Source organism: Myotis myotis, unplaced genomic scaffold (genome assembly GCF_014108235.1).
Source record: "Myotis myotis isolate mMyoMyo1 unplaced genomic scaffold, mMyoMyo1.p scaffold_m19_p_17, whole genome shotgun sequence".
NCBI classification, from domain to species: domain Eukaryota; kingdom Metazoa; phylum Chordata; class Mammalia; order Chiroptera; family Vespertilionidae; genus Myotis; species Myotis myotis.
This window is the reverse complement of record NW_023416321.1, coordinates 28,596,311-28,622,343: the sequence shown is the minus strand read 5'-3', so window position 1 is coordinate 28,622,343 and position 26,033 is coordinate 28,596,311. Positions and strand designations below refer to the sequence as shown.

Here is a 26,033-nt window from a genome sequence, read left to right as displayed (position 1 = left end):
TAAGCAGTAGTTATTTAACCATGTTACTTAAGAGGGAAAAAAAAGCGAAAGAAACAATGAATGGTCATATGGCCACTGTTGAAAACACTATTATATCATACATCATATTCCTGTCTAAATAATGAAATTATACAGATATTCCTACTTAAGAGTAAAAAAAAAGGGGGGGGATTAAATGTAAATTGTGGCACTAATAACACCTGCAATGTGAATAAAGAAAATAAAAAGAAATAATTTTCATCCCATTTGCACTGATCCCATTCCCCATAACAATATCCTGATTTTACGTAAGGCCTTAACCAGCAATCCCCATACTGGAACTTCCAAAATGTAAACAAATATATTGCCAGTAATAATAAAAAGCACTTTACTTTTAGTAGCACTCCCATTAAGCTTATCTCATTTGAGACCCACAACAATCCTTTGAGGTAAGTAGGCAAAGGCAGAATAAATTAGTTTCTCTATTTGTAAAATGATGGAGGTGGATAATATTAAAGGGTTTTAAATATGTGTGTCAGAATCCTAGTAGTTCTAATGCCTCAAAGACTAGGGGGTGGCAGATGGAAGGCAGGTGGGGATTCAGCCCTTTTGCCCTAACTTCAATGAAAGGAATACTCATCTGTTTTATGTTTTGGGGTTATGAGCAACATTTTATGTTTAAGAAACAATTACACACACACACACACACACACACAAAATGAAATGATTACACAGATTAGATGACTTCTAATATCCCTTTCAGCTCCCATATTACATATGAGACTAATAAGGCACAGAGATGACAATATCCCAGCCAAGGTCAAAAGTATAGGAAATGCAAAGGACTGAAGTGAACTCAGATCTAGGGTGACTTTCTCCTACACCGTATTTTAGGGATGTCTTGTATAAAATAATATGAGCCTTTTCAAAAATCACAACTGTCAGAAAGGAAGCACACGCAAAAAAGGCAGAATTTGTTTCATTTTAGCTCAATTTTGAGAAATTTAAAACATTTTAAAAATAGCAAAAGAAATCAAAATGTTTACCTCCTCTGGAAATTCTTCACTGACCAGAGACATAATCAGTGATGTCTTCCCAACTCTAGCTGTGAAAAGAAAAACCATTACTTTAATAGAGTGTTGAGGTTCATAAGCTCATAATTCAGCAACCACACAGAAAGTATGTTATTTGTTAGCTAAAATCAGAGGCATCCAAATTACCACATTTTATTACAATACTTCAAGTATATCTTTTTCTCCTGCTTAGAAAGTTACACATACTCATTGTTTGAAACAAAAAATTATCAAAATTTATTATATGTAAGTAAAATTCTCCCATAATGTCCTCATTAACCATTTAATATAGACAGTCTCCCAGATTTTTCCTACACTCAAGTTAATAATTTACCACAGTGGAATCATAGTATTCATACTATTTTACAATCTTCCTTTTTTATTTAATTATGTATTTGGGCAGTATTCCATGTCGTATATAAAAATCTCTTTGGAGAGGGAAGGAATTCTGTATTATTTAATGGATACAGAATTTTTGTTAAGTATGATAAAAAGTTTTAGATCTAGACAGTGGTGATGGTTACACAAAATTGTGAATGTATTTAATGCTCCTAAATTGTACATTTACAAATGGTTAAAATATTAAATATTATGTTTTATATATTTTATCACAATTTAAAAAAATAGCAATCATAAATCCATTTTATATTAATATTTAGAAAGCTTCTTACATTAGTTTTGGATAGTTGTATAAGAATCCATTGTATGATGTGTCATAATTAATATAATCTAACAATGAACACTGTTGAGGTTTTTACTTTTATAAACAATGATTATTTCTAAAGGATAAATTTCTAGAAGTGGAACTCAAGTTAGCATGCATAATCTTTTTTTTTTTAAATATATTTTATTGATTTTTTACAGAGAGGAAGGGAGAGGGATAGAGAGTTAGAAACATTGATGAGAGAGAAACATCAATCAGCTGTCTCCTGCACACTCCCTACTGGGTATGTGTCTGCAACAAAGGTACATGCCCTTGACTGGAATATCGAACCTGGGACCCTTGAGTCCGCAGGCCGATGTTCTATCCACTGAGCCAAACCGGTCAGGGCAGCATGCATAATCTTTTATGTTTTTAATAGATATTGTTAAATTACCTCCAAAAAAGAATAAACCAATTTAATCCTTACCAATAAAAGGTCAGAGTGCATATTTCTGTACACCCTTACATTCTTTCTTTTTTAGGGTATCATATTTAAAGGGTTAATAAGAGCAAAGAAACTTTCTCATTACATTTTCTAACCTTGAAAATTTTTTAATGCACAAACTTAAAAATCTTAATTTTCATTCTGAAATGTGCTGTGCATTCTTCTCCCTTTCTGATCATATAATTGCTATCATTAGACATCCAACTGCTTATTAACTAAATCCTTTTGCTATTCTCAAGGAAAACAGTCCACTGCCTATTAATCTCTGCCATAATAGCAAACTCCAGTTTCCAAAAGTAAAGTCTAAATATAAAATACCTGGAAAATTTTAAAGTTAAGAGAAGTCACATTCTTTTTTTTTAAATGACTAAAAAAAAAAAAAAAGGGATGAACTGAAAACACAAGTCAAGTCTTTGGAAAAATAACGAATGGCTGGAGAGTACTGGTCCAAACAGAGGGTGTGCTGTGAACAAGTGAGGGCTGCTGGTGGAGGGACAAATTAGATGGTCTAACAGGTGCCTTCTAGCTCTGATTTCTTCGGTTCTTTTCAACTGACTGTGTGAGAACACTTGGGTCTTTTCCAAGTGGCTGAGAGTAAACACTGTCACTGAGTTCTGACTCTGTCAGTGAACTCAGAGCTCAACATCACAGAACTGCTAGAACCTAGTCATCAATGTCAGCTGGTCCAGCTCCCGCCAAATATGTTCTGATAAAGAACCTAGGACCCAGAGACAGTTATTTTCTCAAGGTCTCACTAAAAGATTAGTTGCAAACCTAAGAGAATAACCCATCTCTTGATGGCTAAGCCAGTGTTCTTTTTCTTATGCCAGACTTTAAAAAATATTGTTAACACAAGTTAAAAATACAGAAAAGGAATGGTGACCCCCTAAAGTCAGCAAACATTGAATACACAAATACTACATAAGTTAATTAAGATACTCACTGATTCATTGGTGACTAATTCAGCAGCTCTGGCTCAAATTTTTTTTTTTAACTTATTTTAAGAAAACTTCAGACTTACAAAAAACTGCAAAAATAGTACAAAAGAGCCAGGTCTGTCCTTTCACCAAATTCCACATATGTTAACATTTAACCACATCTGCATCATCATTCTCTCTCTAAATATATATACTTAAAAATTTTTTTTAAACCATTTGAGAGTAAGTTGCAGACATGATGATGACCCTTTACGCTAAAGCACCGTAGTATACATTTCCTAAAGACAAGATGGTTCTCTTACATAACCACAGTGCATTGGCAAGATTAGGAAATTAACACCAATAAACACTATCATCTAATCTATAGACTCTATCACACCTCACATTTGTCCCACTATCATCTTTTATAGCAAAGAAAACTCTTTGTTTTTCTGACCAAGATCAAATATTGCATTTGGATATCAGTCTCTTTAGTCCCCGTTTAATCTTTAGTTCCTCAATCTATCATGACCTTAACTTTTTGAAGAATACAAGCCATTGAATTTGTACACTATCCCTCAATTGGGTTTGTATGATGTTATCTCATGATTAAGTTCAGGTTTTGCATTTTTGGCAGGAATATCCTAGAAGTGATATTGCACCCTCCTCAGTGCATCACAGCAGAAGGGAGTCTTCCCTGGACCAAGACTGATGGTGTCAATTTTGTCCCGTTACTGGTGATGTTGGCTGTCATCACTTGAAGGAGGTGGTGCCTGCCACTATAAAGTTATTTTTCCTATTGTAATTAATATGTATCTTAGGAGGAGATACTTTGGACTATGTTAATATCCTGTTTCTCATCCAACTTTTGCCCACTGGTTTAGGCAGTCATTCATGATGCTTAAATTTTGTTTCTATCAAACCTTCTACATTACTTTGCATTTTACTGTAAGAAAAAAACTTCCCTTCTGATTCATATTACCATGGTCTCATGGATTATTCTATGATTTATAAGCTGTTACGGTCACTATTTGGAGGCTCCAATTGTTCCAATTTACTTTTAAAATGACATTTTAAAGTATAAATCAGCATGATCCCATTTTATTTTTATTTTTTTATTTCTTTTAGAATATATTTTTTAATCTCAATATAATCAGTAATGAAGCTTTTTTGCTACAATCATTACTTTAGTTCCCAAACATGCTACAAGATAATTTTAATTCTTCCTAGAAGTGTTTGGTAGTTCTGACAATAAGACTGAATGCTACAAGGCAGCTTACTGCTAGTTACCAAGTTATCACACCTATCTTCTTGGCTTGCTTTTCAGGAAGGTAACATTGAGGTATGGGAATGCCCTCTCTCGAAGTTAGCCTGGGCGGTGGCTGTGGTAAGCCTGCAGGAGATTGGTGGACCTCGTTCTTACACCACCAGTCTTGCTTCCCTGGGTCAAGGAGTGGCCTGTAATCCTGCTTGTCATATCACAGAGATCCTTCCATGATTTTATTGTCATATAACCAAACAAAATATGAAGCTTAGAACTGGATCACTTGACCCTTTCTCTTCTTATCTACTCCCAATTCAAAATGCTTGCATCTCTTAATAGCCAGCATTCTCTTAGATCTGCAGTTAGGCTCAACGCATTCAAGCCTCAGCACAATCTTCTTTGTAGTTTTGGCCTTTTTTCAGCCTGTCCACCGTAGCCACTTTGCTACTGTCATAATGCCGCTTTCCCTGTGCATACAGAGACCCTTGCCCTTCTTGTACTGTGTTACTTTGTGGGGTTGATGCTTGCCACACTTCTTACAGAAAGTTCGGCGGGTTTTAGGAATGTTCACCATGTCTGTGAGAGCTATCAGCAGGGAAAGCAATCCCATTTTATTTTTAAAATATGTATTTGCATAGAAAAAATACACCAGGAAGGATATATATACCAACAGTGGTTCACTCTGAAGTAAATGTGATTGTAACTTTCTTCTTTGTGCTTTTCTATATATTTCCCAATTTTCTAAAATAAACATAATTTTTGTTACTAGAAAAAGGTCAACAAGTACTATTTTATGTCATTTTTGGTAGTCAAAATTGGCATATTTTAAATTTACAGATGGCAACTGAAATTTACCTCAAGGTTGACATGTAAAATGCGTGCTTTCATCCCTTCAATAAATATTTCCAGCAATTCTCTCTGCCAGGCACTATCCCAGGTACTGCGGGTACCATTCATCGAGGTCTTCTCTACTTTTTAAACTTTCATGGAGATTATAATCCAACAGATTTATAAATTTTTCACCAATAAAGAACACTCTTTCTACAAATCAGCATTAAAAGCACAACTCAAAAACTGCGGCTATCTTGATTCACACTTCCTCTGCACTTAGCCTTCAAATTATGTCAAATTTTCCTTTGAAATTTTTATTCATTCTTTCTTCTCAGTTCCCACTTTCCCTATGGTACTTTTACTGAAATGCCTCCCAGTTCCCAACTTTCGACCCCTTCCTCCTATCTCTCCTTACTAATTTATCAAAAGTACAAATCCCAGTCCATGTTTTTCATACATTCTTTTCACTTACTAACTCACCTGATCAAAAAAGCCTTCCTTGACTCTACCACATCAAGGTGAAACTATTCTACTTGCCTTTGAAAATCATACAAAATTTAACACAGATCATCTATGTAATCTCATTTCCCACTATTCCCCACATACACGATTTGCATTTTTGGCAGGACATAGGCCACTCTGCTCTGCATAAGTACAAACGAGCCATGATGAATCCTGCTTCCCCGCTGGGTTGTTCCTTTTCTTCACCTAAAATGCCATTCCCCCTCTTCCCTCTCCAGCTCCAAATATTAACCATCGCTCAGGACATCTCAAATTCTATCTAAACTCTAAAGACATCCCAGGGCTACTATAGCTCTCCCCATCTTCCTCTGAACTACAACTGTGACGCATAACTTGCATCAAACTATTACGAATATAAATTACATAATATGTATGCATTTACATTAACACAATAACCATGTATTTGAAAACACTAGATAATGAATCAAATTTTCTTGATTTTATATGAATGGGATAAGGGCCTCTGCATATCGACCAGACTGAATGAACTGTTTCACTTGATTTCACCTCCCCAAACACAGCAGTATTTGGAAGCTTCAGCACTGCCACTGGGGAGACTAGTCCCACCTCCTAGAGATTCTGAATTCTCCCTTTCAAAGCTTTTCTTAAGAGCAAATGAAGAGCTGGGAGTAGTATAGAAAATGCTATTTCATTTATAAAATTACTTTGTTAACTTGTTTCTAGTAAAAATTAAATAGTGTTGCAATTTCAAATAATATTAAAGGAGGGTGTGATACAATAAAGAATACACCTGGCCTGGCCAGTGTGGCTAAGTGGTTGAGCATTGACTTATGAACCAGGAGGTCAGGGTTTGATTCCTGGTCAGGGCACATGCCCAGGTTGCAGGCTCGATTCCTACTACAAGGCATGCAGGAGGCAGCTGATCCATGATTCTCTCTCATCACTGATGTTTCTCTCTCTCTCTCCCCTTCTCCTTTCCTCTGAAATCAATAAAAAGTATTTTTAAAAAAAAGAAGAAAAAGAAAAATACACTTGGTCTTTATCCACAGTTCCTGGCATAGAACTTCAAAATCCTTTGGCCATTGCCTCAATGATAGGAGTGTCTTTTGTTAGTCCCTTTCAACCATGCTTGAATTTATCCCCATGGAATGATGCATTGGGGCTAAGAGAGGGCTGAGATGGCTTTCAGGATGGAGGCTGGCAGCTAGAAAAACCAACCATGTTATTATAGAGTTGGAACTTTCAGCTCTACCCCAAAACCTCCAGGGAAAGGGTAGGTGCTAGAGCTCGAGTTAAGTCACATGGCCAATGACTTAACCAATCATGCCTACATAATGAAGCCTCATATAAAAACTCTGGACATTCAAGCTCAGGGGAGCTGCCTAGTTGGTGAATACTGATGTACCAGGAAGGTAGTGCACTCTGACTCCACAGGAACAAAAGCTTCTGTGCTCAGTACCCTTTCAGACTTTGTCCTGTGCACCTCACCTGGCTGTTCATTTGTGTAATCATTAAGTATAGACTTTTCCTAAGTTCTGAGTCATTCTAGTGAATTATAGAACCCGAGGGGGTTTTGGGAAGCCCCAAATATGTAGTCATCCAGGAAGAATTGTGGGTAGTCTGGGGACCCCACTTTGCAGCTGGGTGTCTAAAGTAAGGGTAATCTTGCCCTGGCTGGTTGCTCAGTGGTTAGAGCAATGGCCCTCAGACCCAAGGATCACAGGTTTGATTCCCCACCAAGGGCACACACCTTATTGCAAGTTTGATCCCCACCCTGGTAGGGGCATGAACGGGAGGCAACCAATCAACGTGTCTCTCTCATTTCTATGTTTCTCTCTCTCCCCCTACCTCTCCCCTCCCGCCCTTCCACTCTCTCTCTAAAAAACAAAACAAAAAACAATCAATGGAAAAAATTCCTTGAGTGAGGATTCAAAAAAATAATATAAAGTAAGGGTAATCTTATTGGAAACACTGACCTTGAACTTGTAGGATATGATGTTAGCTCAGGATAGTAAGTATCAAAATTGAATTGAGCCCTAGCTGGTTTGGCTCAGTGGATAGAGCATCAGTCTGTGGACTGAAAGGTTCTGGGTTTGATTCCAGTCAAGGGCACATGCCCAGGTTGTGGGCTCAATCCCCAGTAGGGGGCGTGCAGGAGGCAGCCAATCAATAATTCTCTCTCATCACTGATGTTTCTATCTCCCTCTTCCTCTCTGAAATTAATAAAAATATATTTTTTAAAAATTGAATTGAATAGGACACCCAGATAGTGTCTGAAAATTGTTAGAATGCAGTGGGCATGAGAGTTTTGTATTTATAAAAGAAAGTGATGACTCAAAAAACTGAGAAGCACTATAATAGATCTTCTATCCAAGAGTGTGAGTTCTACTCAGATTCATTTGCCACATACTTGGACCAAGACTTAAGTGGGGATAATATGGAAAATGTATTAAACAAGATAGACAAAATTGCCACATAAGAGTTATGGATCAAGTGCTATGTTCAATCATTCTATTTAAAGAAAGGAAGTGGGGGCAGGAAAGCTCAGAAGAAGGGATTATCTACTTCTCCCAGAGATCTGGAAACATAGCAGGGAATTTAAAATGAATAATCACTTAAGGCACGTGTGTTCTTTTTTTTTTTTTTTATATTTTTATTGATTTTTTACAGAGAGGAAGGGAGAGAGAGTCAGAAACATCGATGAGAGAGAAACATAGATCAGCCGCCTCCTGCACATCCCCCACCAGGGACGTGCCCGCAACCCAGGCACATGCCCTTGACCGGAATCGAACCTGGGACCCTTCAGTCCGCAGGCCAACGCTCCATCCACTGAGCCAAACCGGTTTCGGCATGAATAATCACTTAAGGCACGTGTGTTCTTAAGACAGTATTGTGCCTGTGTAATACCTAGGCAACCTTCCAGAATATCACCAATGGTTTCCCAAAGGACTCCCTAGCTGTCCTTGGTGAAAACCTGGTATTTCCTACCAGTTACTTAGCATCTCCAGAAAGACTAAGGAACAAGTATTTCTCTGTCATCCACAGGAAATAACAGGAAACATGTCTTTCTTGTCCACTGTTGAATCCCTAGCTCCTAGCAAATGCACTTAGTAAATGGAGCTGTATGGCCTAGTGGTTAAGGGCACAGATTTGAAATTCTATGTTTGGCTACTTTTGAGGGAGAGAGGGAAATGCAATGGGGAGGGAGCTTCACCTTACTGGTTATGTTTTATTTCTTAAGTCGGGTGATGGGCATTTGTTGTATTATTCTTTATACCTTTTAAATAAATATTTCACCAAATAAATAAATAAATAAATAAATAAATAAATAAATAAATACAGCCGTTGGAATCAGACAGAATTGGACTGAAATCTTAGTTCCAGCACTTACTAGTTGTGTTTCCTAAGGCAAGCCTCAGTTCATCTATAAAATATGATGCTGAAAAGCTGCGTTGAATTGGTTAAGAGAATTAAGATGACAGATGTATAATGCTTAGGACAATATCTGACACACATATGGTAGTTGTGGTGATGATGATGATGAGTTTGAATTAAAGGAGTTAAGGGAGCACTGGAATGGGCCAGAAAATGTGGATTTGGGAACCTGCTTTGTCATTAACACTGTGACCCTGAGTTGTCACTGACTCTCTCTGGGCCTCAATTTCCTCATCAGTTAAAAAAAAAAAAAAGATTAGATGGTATCAATGCTTATATTCTATGATTAATATAAACTATCCTATAGTAGTACTCTTAGAAAACAGGCCTATAATAGATGAAAAAAATATAAGTTATATTAGGTCACAGACCCAATAACAGCCTAGAAATGGCAGACAGATCTCCAAATTGTACATTATCTGGTTAATTGCGTATGGCAAAGTGATTTGGCAGAAACATCTATATATATATATATATATGGCTAATATGCTAAGTGTCCAACCATCCGGGTACTGATGTCACAGAGCAACGCCCGGCTTCCTCTCCCTAGCGATGACTAGCCTTCTTGCAGTTTCTTTAGCCCAGGAACATGACTTGCTTTATAGCCGGGTGGAAACATTTCACACTTTAACCAAATGTTTTCATGTGCCTCATTTCATTTGATCTTCACAGAAGTCCTGGAATAGGTGGGTAGGAGACTCGATAGAATCCTATTTTCTTTTCATTAGCTGGAAAAATGGAGATTTAGAAAGCTTAGAAACTTGACCCGACTGAAAAGAAGAAATGGTGGACCTTGAAAATGACTTCAGGTTTTCTCACTGCACAGAATATAGTCAAACACTGCTGCAGTTAACTATTTTACCCTTTGTTCTCCCTGCCTGACGTACAATAATAATCTGCTTCGTGTTGATATTTACTGTTGTGTTGCTGACAATTACCTGAAAGAGAAGTTGGGGTGCTTCACTGGGCTGGAAAAGTTTAGTTAAATCAGAAAGTAGGTCTAATTAAGCAAGTTTATTCTATATCTATAAAGGCTAAGTTGACTTGCACATGCGCGATACATATAAAGCTCTCGCTGGCACCAATCGCACACATGTGTTTCCATCTGTCATTGCCAATTGCGAATTTGGTTGACACTCCTATTATAGAGAAAGGGCACATAACAATATTAAAACATTTCTTCTAATTAATTTCCTTTCAATGTGCACGAATCCGTGCACTGGGCCACTTGTTAATTTATAAGACCAAGTGTGACTCGCCAAGCCAATATGGGGTCCAGGAACTTCTAGAACTTGACTTTTATTCAGCATTTCATAACTTTTTCCTTAAATAAGCCCTTTCATCCTGGTCTTGCTTAGGGTCTTTGCAACCTCAAACCTTCAACTAGCTCAAGGTAGTATTTACCTCAACATCCATAGTCGTCTATCCTAATTCCACACCATTATGCAAAATGGAGGCAAAAGTTATCTTATTTAAAATGAGCGATTATCCAGCATCAGGAAACCTAGAACTCGGACCTCCTATCTATTTTTTTCTCTCAGCGAGTGATGCTGCAGAGCAACAAGAATATATTTGGGAGGGAGCCCTAATAAGGTTCCTTGCAAAGAGTAATCACCCCTCTGATTGCAGAGCTCTCTGTGGATCACCAGGCAGGAGAATGCCTCTGCTGTGAAGTCCAATCAAGTCCACGGGGCCTTGTCCTTTATGCAATTTATTTTAGCAGGCAGCATAACTTCCAGGTGCTTAAAACAAACATTTTAGAAGATCCAATGGCTGTACAATTCCTGTGACCTTTGAGCGTCTGGGCTTTTCTGGCCACAGTGGAGATGTCTGTTTTTCCCCCTAGTGTCTCCAAAGTCACAAAACTCCCACCAACACTGATGTTCCCAGAAACATTTCCATTTCTGAAGAACTCTCCTGGATACCTTATATCTCTCTATATTCTTAGCCTTATCTTCCATGTTAGGAGTGGGAAAAATGAATTCGATACTCAATAACTCAGATGCTCCTTGGTAATCAAAAGGAAAACAAATCTCACTCTTGCTTGGTCCTTGAAAATTCTAATACTGTTAAGCCTTTGATCCTTCTCATAATCCCCTTTTTAGAATTACCATTTAAAAAGTTCGCTTACATCCCACCACTCCAAGGCCCTCACCAGAAGAAGCCTACCTAACTTTTAACAGTTCACAATGTTAAAACAAAATGATCGAAATTAAGTCAATCACGAACATGAAAAAGCCTATTAGCTTTCAAGAAAGTTAAGGACTTGTTCTCCTTAATCAGACTCACTGAGAATCCCTTAGCAAAATTCAGGCCTTTGACAAGTGTTCTCTGTTAACTTAAAGTCCCCTCCCTCACCATAACCCTTACAATTCTCCCTCATCTCTCTTCTTAAAAACTCAGAACAACCCTTTCCTGGCCATAGTCCCTTTCTGTTTTTCCACAGACCCCCTAAACCCCCAGAGATATTCTCAGAAGAGAAAGACCAACCTACAAAGGAAATTCAAATTTCTTCACAGCTCAGCTCAGCAAGGCAATTCTGGCTGCCTACCCAGCAGCAGGCTCCTGCCAAAGTACAAACCTGCCACTAGGTCTATTCCAACAGGGCAGGCCCCAGAGATGGGAAAGGAAACACCTTGGCAAGACAGGAGGTATTGTAAAGACTACAAGTAAAGGGCTTTACTTATGTTTGCTTGTATAGACATACAAGACAGTGGTACCAAGAGTGGGAATACTTCAATTTATTTATTTGAATATTATCTTTTAGAGTGTGAATTTATTTATTTATCCATTCATATCTTGTCTCATTAGGTAGAGAATATAAGTCAGTTTAGCACTCACAACAATAAAACAATTCCATCTAGTTTCAGAGGTAAGTGCATAATAAAAGGCCTTTTAAAAATCAAAGAACATAAATCACTTCCTCATAAAAATGGGAGGGCAATTTCCTTTTTAAAAATAAGTTCAAAATCAGAACAAGAGACAGATTAGTGAGCTTGGGAGAAAATGAGCATGTCTTCATTAGTATCATTTTGGGTTTCCTTTCAGAAGAGCAGTGAGATGACAGATACTTTAACTAATAAAGGATTACATAGATGTGATTTAGTTAAGAAATGTTTAAGTGAAACTAATCTAGGGCTTTTTGCTCCCCTTGTGCCTGCCTACCTAATCTTGAGTGAGACTACCAAAAAATAACAATAATAATAATAAAGCAGGTTTAAAATTAAAATTTCAAGCTAATTGAGAAATGAATGAGTGCCTTGAAGATAAGGAAAACATTTAAAAAATATTTTATATTTAAAAAACATTTATATAAGCCTACATTAAAAAAGATCCCTTAAAAATGGCAGATACGAGTATAAACACTACACATTTTTAACTGATAAGAAAATAAAAATTATTTCCACAAAAGGGGCAAAATCCCAAGCTCTTCTCTAATTGCTGTACCAATTAAATTTTATATTTACTATAAAATCAAGTATATTTTATATACTGTTTTATAACAAATATCAATAAATTTCATTTAAAATTATATATGAGAAGATAAGTATACAGTATTTAATATAAATGTTAATATGAAGGACAAAAATATTATCCTTTGTTAGCCAGCCATTTGATGATCTCTCTTTCCTTTATTTTGCCTGAGAAGTATTGAAGTATTCTATAAAAACAAAAAGCATGGCCACAGGTATGCCCAAGGACAGAAGGCCTTTTGATTCGCTTCAACACAACATGCCACAGTCTGTCTGGGACTCCATGCTTCTAGATGATCTACTAGTAAGTAGGTCATCCATGGGAACATCACTCATCACTATAGAACTAATTATCTAGATTTATCCAGGCTAAAATTTTCTTTGTCCTTTCATCACATCTTTTGAACATCCAGTTCTATATGACGGCAAATTCCTAATATTCATGAAGCGGAAATAACATTTTCTGGGTCCAATTACCGCCCTACCAGCCATATTGGCTATTTTTTCTTGATAACAAACACTGTATGCTTCAAAGGGACCTACTCCTCATTTTTTATTTGTGTCTTTATTAAGAAGCCGTGTTGGCTCTTCCTAAGTTATTGTAATTAGAATACACAGGGAGGAGGAGTGCCGGGAGCCGGGCCCTGCTTGCTGTTTCAAGGGACCTGGCATATATGGCATACTGTCCTTAATATGTTTGCTCACCTTCTTGGCACTGTGTGTTTTAACCAAGGTCTCTCTGAGAAAGGTTGTTTCCCCAGGTAGGGATTTTCCCCTGAAGTTAGGGAGGGAATAAAACCCCTCAACTAAGTGCCAGGCTGGTAATCACTTTAACTATGAACAATCATGCTTAAGCTACATAATCTTTACTCCCTGGAATGGAGATAAGAAACGCCCTAACCTTTGTAATAGAGATTGATAGGATTGAATCAACTGGTATAAATACAGATGTAACAAGACAGCAAGACACAGAACTTAGAACACAGAACTTAGAAGACAGAACCTACACACAGAACTTAGGACACAGAACTTAGAACACAGAACTTAGAAGACAGAACCTACACACAGAACTTAGAACACAGAACTTAGAACACAGAACTTAGAAGACAGAACCTACACACAGAACTTAGAACACAGAACTTAGAAGACAGAACTTAGAAGACAGAACTTAGGAGACAGAACTTAGAAGACAGAACCTACACAGAACCTAGAGACAGAAGAACTTCGCTGGAGAGAACATGGCAAAAGATCCTGGACAGAAACTGGCCACAGAACCTAGAGACAGAACCTGGCTGGAGAACCTAGCGAGGGAACATGGCTACAGAACCTGGCTGGAGAACCTGGAGAACCTAGCAAGAGAACATGGACACAGAACCTGGCTGGAGAACCTAGCAAGGGAACATGGCTACAGAACCTGGCTGGAGAACCTGGAGAACCTAGCAAGAGAACATGGACACAGAACCTGGCTGGAGATCCTAACCAGAACTTCGCTGGAGATCCAGAGCAGAACCTCTCTGGAGATCCAGACCAGAACTTGGCTGGAGATCCTGGCTAGGCTGCTGATCAACTGAACACTGTCTCCGTGTCCTTCCTTCTTCGCCGACTCTGTCTACGCCTTTGGGAACCCCTGGACCCGCTGGGGTTGGACCCCGGCAGAGGAGGGTGACTATGAAAGTGTATCTTTAAGTGGAAAACTTGAGCATTTGGGAAAATAGATGAGCATCATTCCAGGGGAAAATATTATTGACCATATGCAGATGATGCGGGCCTGCAGAAGGACCAATGCTGTGATCTATCCCTCTCCTTCATACCCGATCCACACCAGGGCCCAATGGTGCCAGAAGAACAAGAGACAGTGGAGAAAGGATGCGTCAACATCCCTGATCAGAAAATCAGGCAGTAAACACAGTCTATTTGAAACTGAGCAGTTTAATCTTCAAATATCATTCTAACAAAGACCAGAATGGCTTTAAAAGGACCACAGAAAGTTTTTTGTTTTTCTAAAATAACTATTGGCTTAATTCCTGAAGTCTCTTTAACTCTTAACCCTAGCCTATACCTAAAGAATCATTCCCCAACCCCTTCAAATCTCTAAGATGAACCTCTGGCGTTTCAAAGAGAAGTTGACTCCGTTTGGCGAGGACAATAATTCCTGGCAGCCAAGAGATGGAACAGACATGCATTGTCAGTGTAAGTCACCGGTCTACTTTATGGCCAGAACATAGGAATCTCCCAAACGAAACCGAGCTAAGGACATGGGACAAGAGACTGGATGAATGCTGCCTCTTCGAATCCTACCAATAACCACAGCAGACTGGATTTAAAAAAGGAGAATGATCAAATTTTTATATCTGAGAGGAATGGTTTGGAAAACAAGGAAAGCCTAAATAAATGGAACTAACCTGAACTCACTCATTCTTTCAACAACTATCTGAGTGCCTACTTTGTGCCAAGTCTATTCTAGGCACTGGGAATATCTAAATAAACAAGGCAAATACCCTGCCCTCATGAAGCTTACTTTCTAGCCCAAGGAAACAAGAAATAAACAAGAAAAAAAAAGAAACAAGAGTAAAGCAAGGGCCAGATTGTGAAGGACTTTCTAAGCCTCCATTAAAAAGTTAGGACTTTATTCTAGGTGAAAGCAGACATCATCTGGGAATTTTAAAAATGGGTAACAGGATCTGAGATATTTTTTAATGATGAGGCTATCTGCTACATGGAGAATGAACGAAATTAGAAGCAGGGAGACCAGTTAAGGAGATACAGTATTACAAAAGCCTAGGCCAGTGATGGCGAACCTTTTGAGCTCGGCGTGTCAGCATTTTGAAAAACCCTAACTTAACTCTGGTGCCGTGTCACATATAGAAATTTTTTGGTATTTGCAACCATAGTAAAACAAAGATTTATATTTTTGATATTTATTTTATATATTTAAATGCCATTTAACAAAGAAAAATCAACCAAAAAAATGAGTTCGCATGTCACCTCTGACACACGTGTCATAGGTTCGCCATCACTGGCCTAGGCCAAGCTTGAACTAGTTTGTCAAAGGTTCCGCTGATAAACTAATCAGTCAGACAAATCCGGCAAGAGCTACTGGATTCATTTAAAAAGAGGATAACAATTTTACTCTCTTAATAATCTGATCAGTAGAAAACAACTACATCTCAATTTAATTTATAAGCAAGGCCCTAGTAAACTAAAACTACCTTGTATACTTTTAATGTAGCTACATAATTCAGATAAAGGGTAATAAGGCTCATGCTAATTTTATTGTAACAAGGACATTTGTTTAGCATGCAAATCTAGTTAAATACAAATTTTGGCCAACAAATCTGACCAGGAAAAGCTATAACCTGAAGGACTAAGTTTTGTGTGGTCGCATTTTTAAAGATTTTTAATATTTTGTTTTGTTTAAAGATGGTAATTAACTTTTCCTTTGGCCTGAATGGTATTTAATATGTTCAATAATTAAGATAGATGGTATTTGAAACACTTTGGCTTTCTCTGCAAATAAACACCTTAAAATTTATGTTCAGCCTAACTTCTCTGATCTAATCACCAAATTAATATTAAGCAATTAGTTATCAATAAAGCCTGGAGGGGTCAGAATCTAGATGGGCCAAGAAAAGGTCCATTTCACCTTCTGAGGACAGTAAGTTTGTCAAGAGAGTGTTGAAACCATTCACAACTATTTAGGAGCTTCAATGAATGAACCTGCTGCTGTGTGGTGCAGGGACACACACTAACAACAATAAAGTGCGCTGAAGTGATAGAAAAAAATAGGCTTTACAATATCAGATATGATGCCCCTCTCCCTTTGCTGTTTCCCATTCCCCTTGGTTAACATCTTAAAACTGCAACTGAATTATTACCACTTTTTCCTGAAAGAGTGGTTTTCCTGATAAACCCACATTTCAGAGCAGTACTATTTAAAATAGTCTTGGTCACACTTATATGTACCTAGTATCTAAAGTGCTACAGCTAGGCTAACAGCTATGAAATATTTACATTAAACCTCAAAAAGTAATGCTTCAAACATTTCCCCCCCCAAAATACTACCCTTTAAAATAACTAATTAAATGTTTCAAATAAGTATACCTCTTTCTAATATTTTTAAATGTGAAAAGAAAGTGTATATATGGTATAGTAGCTGGCCTGAAGTTTTTGGTACCACATTTTTTAAAAAAAATGTCTTCCTCAAAACCTAAGGCTTTCTTGTGTCAGGTTTCTCCCTCTGATCAAAAAACTCTTGCACATATACTTTTGTCAACTCTCTTATTTGCTTTCATTTCTGCAGAACATAGCTTTTAATTTTTCTAACAAATGTTTAATTATTTTCTGTATTTCTAAGTAAATAATACTGTTAACATTTTAACTTAAATGTCTTTTTAAATTTTGTTTTGTTATTGTTTTTCCTTTTTTCTTTTCTTTTTTTTCACTTAAACGTCTTTAGGCTGACAATATATTTTATGTATATGTATAGTATTCCTATTAGGTGTTTTACAGATCATTTATATGTAACTGTTTCCTATGTTTAAAACTAATTAAACTTGGGATTTTTGCTTTTTAAAAATTAGTGTTAAAAATGAATATATTATAAAAAAGAAAAAAAATGAATATAGTATAAAACCATTTGATGATACAAGTCAGGATCAGTTTTTAAGCAGATCATCTACGCCCTTTTCCTACCTTGCTTTTCCAAATACATCAGCATGAATCATGTTAAATAACACCTTCCTGAACTTTGTCAAGGAAGTCCATGCAAAATACAGATTAAGATATGGCTATAGCCCTGGCCAGTGTGGCTCAGTTGGTTTGAGCGTCATCCCATTCACCAATGGGATGGATTTGGTCAGGACATATACCTCAGTTGCCACTTCCATCCCCAGTCGGGGCCCTCGAGAGATGTTTTCTCTCTCAAAAAAAAAAAAAAAAAAAAAAAAGACATAGTTATTTTAAAGATTAAAATTCACAACTGCAAATCAAAAAGTAAGCTGGCTATGTTTACGTCCAACTTCTGATTCTAAAGGAAGATTTCTCCAAACAGCAGGTGAACGCAGATTTCAACGAACAGCAAAACACACTACAGAAGAGGGTCCTTCCTTCCTTGGGAGAATATGGCAGGGACGTGGAGGGGCTTCTCTAGGAGGGAGTGGGGCTCAGAACAGAGCGCTTCAAAACAGCAACGGCAACGCTTTAACCAGTGTATGTGCTTGAAAACGAGCAGCCCAGCCCCGCCAGCCCACTCTCTTCTTTCAGTCCCACCAACGGAGTCATGGGACTTGCACAGTGTTATCAGAAGTCTCTGCTGTCCTGTCCCCAAGGCCGGGAACAGAAGGCACTTCTCCTCCATTAGATCTTCAAAAGGTGCAGGGTCTCATGTGTATGTGTGTGCGCTGGGTCTCCTGCGTGCCTGTCGTTATTTATAAATCAATTACCCGGTAGCTACGGGATAAAGAATGCTTAAAAAGACCGGGGCAAGCAGGTTTTCGGGTAACAACAATCCTCTCGACTAAAGGACCCTCCCCGGAGAATTATTCCATTCATTGAGCCCTCGTATAACTTGGAGAGTACATTTTTGAGGAATGCGCAAGTGTACCCAGAGTTATGCCAATGCAAAGTACAAAGAATCCCTAAAAACGCTCCATATCTTCACGTCTATGCTGAGAGAGAGACGGCGTTTGTGGGGGGAAAAAGGCAGAAACCTGACCTTGTCCACCAGTCGAATAGTTCTGCACCCCTCCCCCTAGCTTTCCCGGGAGCCGCTCCCGCCATCCCCATTGGTCGGGCTGCCCGTCCCAGCACCTGCCTAGCGGTGACAAGGGAATCTCCGCGGAAGGCGAGGGTCCGAAGGGAGGCGGCCTGGAACCGCCGAGGCCCAGGAGGAGAGGATTCGCAGAGGAAAAGGCGGAGAGGACCTTGGGAGGGATGAGGCCGGGCGGCCAGAGACTAACGGGGACACGGCTTGGGAGGGCGAATGGGGGGCAGGGGAAGAGGGGGGGGGTCTCAGGAGGGCCCAGGGGAGGAGGGGGCGGAGAGCCTCCTGCAGACAGCCCAAAGGGAAGCGTGAAGGTGCACGGGGCATTGGGGGCGCGCAGGGAGGAGCGCGGGGCGGCGAGGGGCGAGAAGGCCCGGGGCAGCAGGGGCTGCGGTGCCGCCGCCAGCCCGGGTGCGCGGACTCACGTTCTCCCACCAGCAGGATCCGCACGTCTTTCTTCATGTCGGCGGCTCGTAGGGGCCGGGCTCGGCCCGCATGCATGGAGCGGACTCCTCTCGCTGGGAGCGCCCACCCCAAGGCACCGCTCTCCCCGCGCTGCCTGCCAGCGTCCCCCGCTGCCCCGCCCGAGCCTGGGCCACCCGGGCCTGCCGCGCCGCCTTCTCCGCTGCTAACCCGCTCCAGAGCCGGGACACAGCCAGCTCCGCCTCCTCCGGCTCCGCGGGCAGCCGCGGCGGCGGCGGCGGCGGGGTCGACGGGGCGCCGCGAGGGACAAGTGCTTTCAGAACGCGAACGCGAACGCCGCTCCAACTTAAGCCGCGTTCCTGCCTCCCCGCGGCGGCGCAGAGCCGGGGAGCCGAGGAGCCTCCCCCACCCTCTGCTGGGCACAGATGCTTGCATCACGTTTTGAGCTGGGAATTTGAGTGGAAGATCCGCTAGTCTGATCCCCAATGAATTTACAAAATAGGGGCCGGAGAAGTTCCTTATCCAAAGTAACATAGCTGGAGGTTGGCAGTGACTCAAGGGGGGAATATTCTCACCAGACTATAAACTCCAGGAGGCAGCGATCTCTGCCAAATTTTCGGCTGTATCCGCACTCTCTGGGAGATAGGCCTCAGGTAATGCTTGATTGAGTAAAGGATGATGGCTCCCGGGGCGAGCCCTTTCCACTTCCCAAACCGTGGCAGCTTTTTGCATTATCAAATACGATTCTAAATAAGATGCTTTTACTCTGTGTGTGTAAACAGATTCATTTTTTTTTTTTTTTTTTGGGAGCCAAGCTAAGTGACTTTCCCCTGGTCTAAGCCAAACTTAGTTCCTGAGACAAACTAAGTGACGTCCTGTGGTTTACTTTAGGTAGGGACTTCTGATATTTCTTTGTTGAGCTTGCCCAGCGTAGTGCTGCACACGTAGGTGGCACTAGATAAAACAAACAAACAAACAAACAAAAAACTCGTTCTGATTTTTCTAACCCTGCCTTAATCTCCTCCTGACCCCCCTTACATCTGAAGTAATTTGTTGCTACAGCCCTAATGTTAGAACAGTGCTCATCCGGACATGCACAGGGGAGGGGGTGGGGAGAATGAATAAAGCCTATCCGTGCATAATGTGCCTTTTTTTCCTATCTGAAATATTACATAATACATTTTTAAAGGAAATAAAATGTATACAATACCAATCCCCCTTCTTTCTAGGACAGTGGTTCTCAACCTTGGCTGCACATTAGAATCACCTGGGAATCTTTTTTAAAATCCTGATTTCTGGGCCTCATCCTCCGGAAATTCTGTTTCTTTGTTACTAATGTTGTGGCCCCGCCCCATAACAAAGAAACAGAATTTCCGGAGGATGAGGCCCAGAAATCAGGATTTTAAAAAGATTCCCAGGTGATTCTAATGTGCAGCCAAGGTTGAGAACCACTGTTCTAGGAGAACCCGTGTGGTCTGGTGCAGCAGTTAAGAGCTACTGACAAATTGGGTTGAATCCAGAGTCCATCACCTAATAGTTATGTGATCCTGAGTAAGGTCTTGTACTTCTCCAAGCCTGTCCCTTCTTCTGTAACATGGCAACAATGATAGGAATACCTACCTGTGGTTGGGAAGAATAAATAAAATGCATGCCAAGCATTTGGTACAGTGTCAGACTAACAGTATTTGCTCTGAACTCAGCTATCACTAAAGTGGGAGGGGGTGTCCAACATGCCAGTGTGTACCTCCCAGGCAATACAAGTTTCTTTTTACAGCCCCTCTCTATCTCCTGATCAGCTGTATTTCTGAAGCTATAACCTCCTGTCTTGCCTTGCACTGTATGCCTTTCTCAAGATAACTGACGTCCATCAGGGGTCACTAGGAAGTTCTCCTGGAAGACAGCATAGCTCCGTGGTTAAGAGTCAGGACTCTGGAGTCTGCCTGCGTAGGTATGAACCTCAGCTTCGCCAATTACTAGCTGTGTGTCATCAGGCAAATTGCTTAACTTCTCTGTAGCCTCAGCTGCCAAATGGAAATAACACCTCATGGGATTGTTACGAAGATTAAATGAGTTAATATAATAGGAGAACATATAATAGGAAATAGTGCCTGATACATGGCTAGTGATTATATAAATGTTGGATAAATATAGTAAGTTGCGAGAGAAGTGACTTTTGTACACCTCTCTGAGCCTAAGAATAGAGCCCATGATTACACACACTGCAGCAAGACATAAGCCAGAGAACGGAGTTGTTGGCAGTGGAACTTACTGTTGGAATATTATAGATTGATTACTTTATATTAAGGAGACTGGGTAAAGCCAAGAGGACAGATTGGTATCTAAAAAGCACTGATGGAATTTTCCTCTAGAATGCTGCTAGGAAAGAGCTCTACCATCACAAGGAAGGCTTCATGCCTCCTTGGCACGGGGACATGGGAAGGACATGGGGAGGTCTGAACAAAGGACTCTTGCCAGGAGATAAGAGGATCCATCTTTTATGCCCATCAAAGGAGGAACTTGCAACATAGCCACTCTGAGTCAGGACAGTGGAACACCCAGGGCCAGTGGGCAGGCCTGCTGGGTAGAAGATATGTCTATATTAAATGACTGACATTGGGTGGAGCAAGAGGCTGCCCTCTGATTGGTGAGTTAGACACAGTCCTGGGAAGGAGGCCAAATTAGACTTGGGTTGGCATCAGTCCCACATGTCAGATCCATCTATCTTTGGTCTCTCAAGTTAAACCCAAAGCAACATCCATCACGTGCCCATTCTTCCCTGTGGTCTCCCATGTAATCCAGGAAGACTTCTCTTCCCTGCAAAACTCACTCTGGTGGACTAGAAAAGTTTGGTGCTTTGACACAGGGTAAATATTTTATCTTGCCTTTTAAGGCATGTGTTCCTGGGTCACTGTTCAAACATCCACGTCCTCTGCAGAGTCACATGGCTTTGTCTCTGGAGGACACAGATTCTGTTCGCTTGGCTGGAAGGCACCTCACTCAGCACAATTACTTATTAAAAGGCATTTGATTATAAGTAACCATGTTGAAAGGAAATTTCTCCAGACAAGAGCCTCATCTGTTGATGAGGTTGTATCCAGTTTTGTTTTTCATTTTCTCAAGCTCTTTTCAGATACAGGTTGTAAAAGAGATACCCTCCGTTAAGAGATAATTGATATTGAGAAGGCTCTCAGACCATCCTCCTCACAAGTAGCCTGAATGGTTAAGAGCACAGGTTCCGGAGCCTGCATTTCATCTCCAATCCTTTGCTAGCTGTGCAACACTGGGCAAGTTACAGAACTCCTCTGAAAAACTTCACTTCATCTGCAGAATGGAGCTATCTTATAGGGATCTTTTGAGAATTAAGTAAAACAATGCAGGTAAAGCATTTATCACATTGCTTAACATGTAGTTTATGCTCACATATCATCCTTAACAGATGAATTTTAAAATTTGGAATTCACTTGCTGACTTGCATTATCTTTCCAAGGGGAAATTGACTAGCATGCCCACCCAAATGATAAACTCTGAAAGGCAAAAATGCATTTAATATAATTTTTTAATTTATTGATATGAGAGAGACATCAATTTGTTGTTCCACCCATCCATGCTTTCATTGGTTGATTCTTGTATGTGCCCTGACCAGGGGTCGAACTTGCAACCTTGGAGTGTCGGGATGATGCTCTACCAGCTGAGCTACCTGGCCAGGGTGCATTTAATATAATTTTTAATCACTATAGAGACATTAACATTTTTGCTGAGCCCTGGCTGGTGTGGCTCAGTTGGTTGGGCATCATCCCATTCACCCAAGGGTGGCTGCTTTGATTCCAGGTTAGGGTACATGCCCGGGTTCAGTCTCTATCCCTGGTAGGGAGCATGCAGGAGGCAGTAGATCAATGTTTCACTCTCTCCCTCTCCCTTCCTCCCTCTCTAAAAATCAGCTTAGAAAAAATTTTTTCCTGAGTTATAAACCAATCAGTGATTTGCAAACATTTTTAGACCATATCCTCAAAACAATAAATTCCATAGAATGGTAAATTTATAATTTCTGTTCATCTCTGTAAAGAAATCACTACAATTAAATATATTCTAAGAAAATAATTCAGAAGAAGAAATATACATATACCTATACATATTCTATTTATAGCAACATTACACAATAGGTAAAAATGAAATAAAAACATACAATTAAAGGGGAATAGCTAAATTAGTATGACACAAAGTAATTGGAACTTTTGCAGTCATTGAAACTAATGATGATTAAACATAAGGAAAATACTTACAAAATAAGCGAAACAAATAGAAATATAAAACCACACATACAATTACAACTCTATAGAAACGAAGCATGTGTTCATCTATGTAACTTTTACCTTCTATACGTTGCAATTTTGAGCTTTTATAAGCATGCACATGTGTTAATTGGGTAATTAAAAACTAATGCATGTTCATAAATATTAGATGAGAATACAAAGAAAGGAAAAATGTGTTAAAGATTATTAACTAATTTTTAGTACAAGCACTAACCATACTGAACATCTGTGGTTCTTGGTGACACACTGATTTTGACTAAAACTCCCTCTTCTCCTTAATTAGCAGGCCAATGCCTGCTCCACAATAGATGAGATGTCACCTCTCTTGACCCCAACCTCTTGTTTGTCCTGTGTTCCCAGAGCATTCTGTGTCTACCCTTATCATAGCACTCATCTCAGTCCATGGTTGTTATTTATTTACTACTCCATTCCAGCCAGGGAGCCCCTGGAGGGCAGGGTCCTGTCCTTCCCTCGGCACCTCATCTGTGCTCCCATCACTCTATGTATTAACTTACTCAGTTTAAGATCTGTGTGGCCAGACTTTCTTAATCTGTTTTCTGTAGGTAAGGATCAAAATTTTAGATGTACAATTCTATGAATAACACCTGGGTGCCTTCTCCGTAATTTGGATCTTACCAAAAATATCATAGATAGAAAAAGACAGTAACACAGAAAGGGGTCTAGCTGGAAGACTCACCAGTTCTTTTTAATTCATTTCACTTCATTTCATTTCACTTAATTCATTCCCCCTGACCTGGAATTGCCGGGAGCCGGTCCATCCTTGCTGTTTCAAGGGACCTGGCATATATGGCATACTGTTCTTAATATGTTTGCTCACCTTCTTGGCACTATGTGTTTTAACCAAGGTCACCTCTCTGAGAAAGGTTGTTTCCCCAGGTAGGGATTTTCCCCTGAAGTTAGGGAGGGAATAAAACCCCTTAACTAAGTGCCAGGCGGGTAATTAATCACTTTAACTACGAACAATCATGTTTAAGCTACATAATCTTTACTCCCTGGAATGGAGATAAGAAACGCCCTAACCTTTGGAATAGAGATTGATAGGATTGGAATCAACTGGTATAAATACAGATGTAACAAGACAACAGGACACAGAACCTACACACAGAACCTACACACAGAACCTAGATACAGAACCTAGAGACAGAACCTACACACAGAACCTACACAGAAGCTAGAGACAGAAGAACTTCGCTGGAGAGAACATGGCAAAAGATCCTGGACAGAAACTGGCCATAGAACCTAGAGACAGAACCTAGCAAGAGAACATGGCAAAAGATCCTGGACAGAAACTGGCCACAGAACCTAGAGACAGAACCTAGGGAGAGAACATGGCAAAAGATCCTGGACAGGACCTGGCTACAGAACTTGGTTGGAGAACCTAGCCAGAACTTGGCTGAAGAACCCGGCTACAGAACCTGGCAACCGAACCTGGCTGGAGAACCTAGCGAGAGAACATGGCTACAGAACCTGGCTGGAGATCCTAGACAGAACTTGGCTGGAGACGCTGACAAGAGAACCCGGCTATGATGATCACCTGAACACTGCCTCTGTGTCATTCCTTCTTTGCCGACTCCGTCCACACCTTTGGTGACCCCTGGACCTGCTGGGGTTGGACCCCAGCATGGAATTTCTTACATTTAAGATAAATGGCTGAGGGCAGGGCTCCAGTGGTTCTTGAGCTTGAGGGCAGCATACTTAAAAGTCATTGTAAAATACTGATGTACTAAGTTGATGATAGAAATGTTCTCCGCTAAATCTGATACTACCTTGTACTAGATTCTGACATGAGTGAGCAGTTGCAAATTCCAAAGATCTAAAAAAAAGTACAAGAGAAAAACTCAAACTCATTTTGAGAGAATTCTACACACTGGTAAGCTTTGTCCTACAAATTGAGAATTTACCACTATTAATTTGTCAATGGAACCCATGTTCCCCAGGAGCCGCAGCTTGAGAGCCAGTGTGCCAGCATACAATGCCTCCTGTATAAAGGAGACGCCTGCAGTAGTCCCATGCTATTCCTGCCAGGACTTTCGCAATCTCCTGGACCAACAAGAACAATCTGTTTAATAATTTAAAAAAGCCAAATAGGCCTCCAGAATGTTCACCACAATGTAAAGCACTACTTTAGAAGCTGGTCCAAAGAGTGAACACACCCTTCGCACAGCTACCTCCCAGGTTCCCTCATATGTGATGAGAATGCTGCGATTGATGGAGTCTGTCACTAGGCACCCCACAGGTTGTAAAAAGGAAGGAGGCAGTAGAACACCAGCATCCTCAGGTGATCCAGCATCCTAGACTGGGAGGCAGGAGCAAGAAAAGGCAGAAGAGAAAAGTACCGCCAGAAATGCATCTTCAAGCAATCTCCCAATATACAAGCCCCAGGGCATAGATACGAGCACATTTACTAGTAAAGGAGTCAAAGTGCTTCATGTTAATGGTTTCATCAAGCACTTCAGGGGCCAGGTATCTGCAACAGCAAAGGAAACAGGATCATGCGTAGGAAAAGATGACTTCTCTCCTTAAATCAAAGCATTGACTCCGGAGCCCTTAGAATGTAGGTACCACCCCAAAAAATCCACTTGGGGACGAGGAACTGATCAATGCTTTCATTGCAAACTCCCATGTTTTTGATTTGAATCTAGCTTTAGGAAGTAGCATAGGCTACTCTTATTTGTACCTCTACTTTTTAACCACCACAATTGATTTTTAGTTTGTTTTGATTTCTTGGCAGAGGTATTTGTACTGTGGGTCACAGGGCACTAACAATATGTGATATCTAGTTGCTACTGGGGTCTAGGACTTCATTAAATGTAGCCCTAGTGATGGGCTGAGCTTAAATTTCATTCTGCAGATAATGTGAAAATTATTCTAGTCATCAAAGTCCCTCTCAGCTAATTAGTATGACTTGATACAAA

General features: G+C 40.1%; 1 protein-coding gene across 10 annotated transcripts in view; it reads right to left on the bottom strand.

Moving 5' to 3' along the window:
* RHOT1 (ras homolog family member T1) overlaps positions 1-19,042 on the bottom strand; it is a 57,404-nt gene extending 38,362 nt beyond the window's left edge. For 3 of the 10 annotated variants that reach the window (XR_004972850.1, XM_036340537.1, XM_036340536.1), the window contains exons 1-2: positions 18,790-19,039; positions 1,026-1,084 (exon numbers count right to left, since the gene is read on the bottom strand). Coding sequence is in view for 7 of the 10 variants with exons in the window: in XM_036340537.1 (XP_036196430.1) it covers positions 1,026-1,084; positions 18,790-18,865 (135 nt within the window). In the remaining 3 variants the exon portion in view is untranslated. Of the gene's footprint in view, positions 1-1,025; positions 1,085-18,789 lie in introns of all 10 variants that reach the window. The other 7 variants (XR_004972849.1, XM_036340534.1, XM_036340535.1 and 4 more) reach the window with 5 other exon arrangements.
* Positions 19,043-26,033: the final 6,991 nt, after the last annotated feature.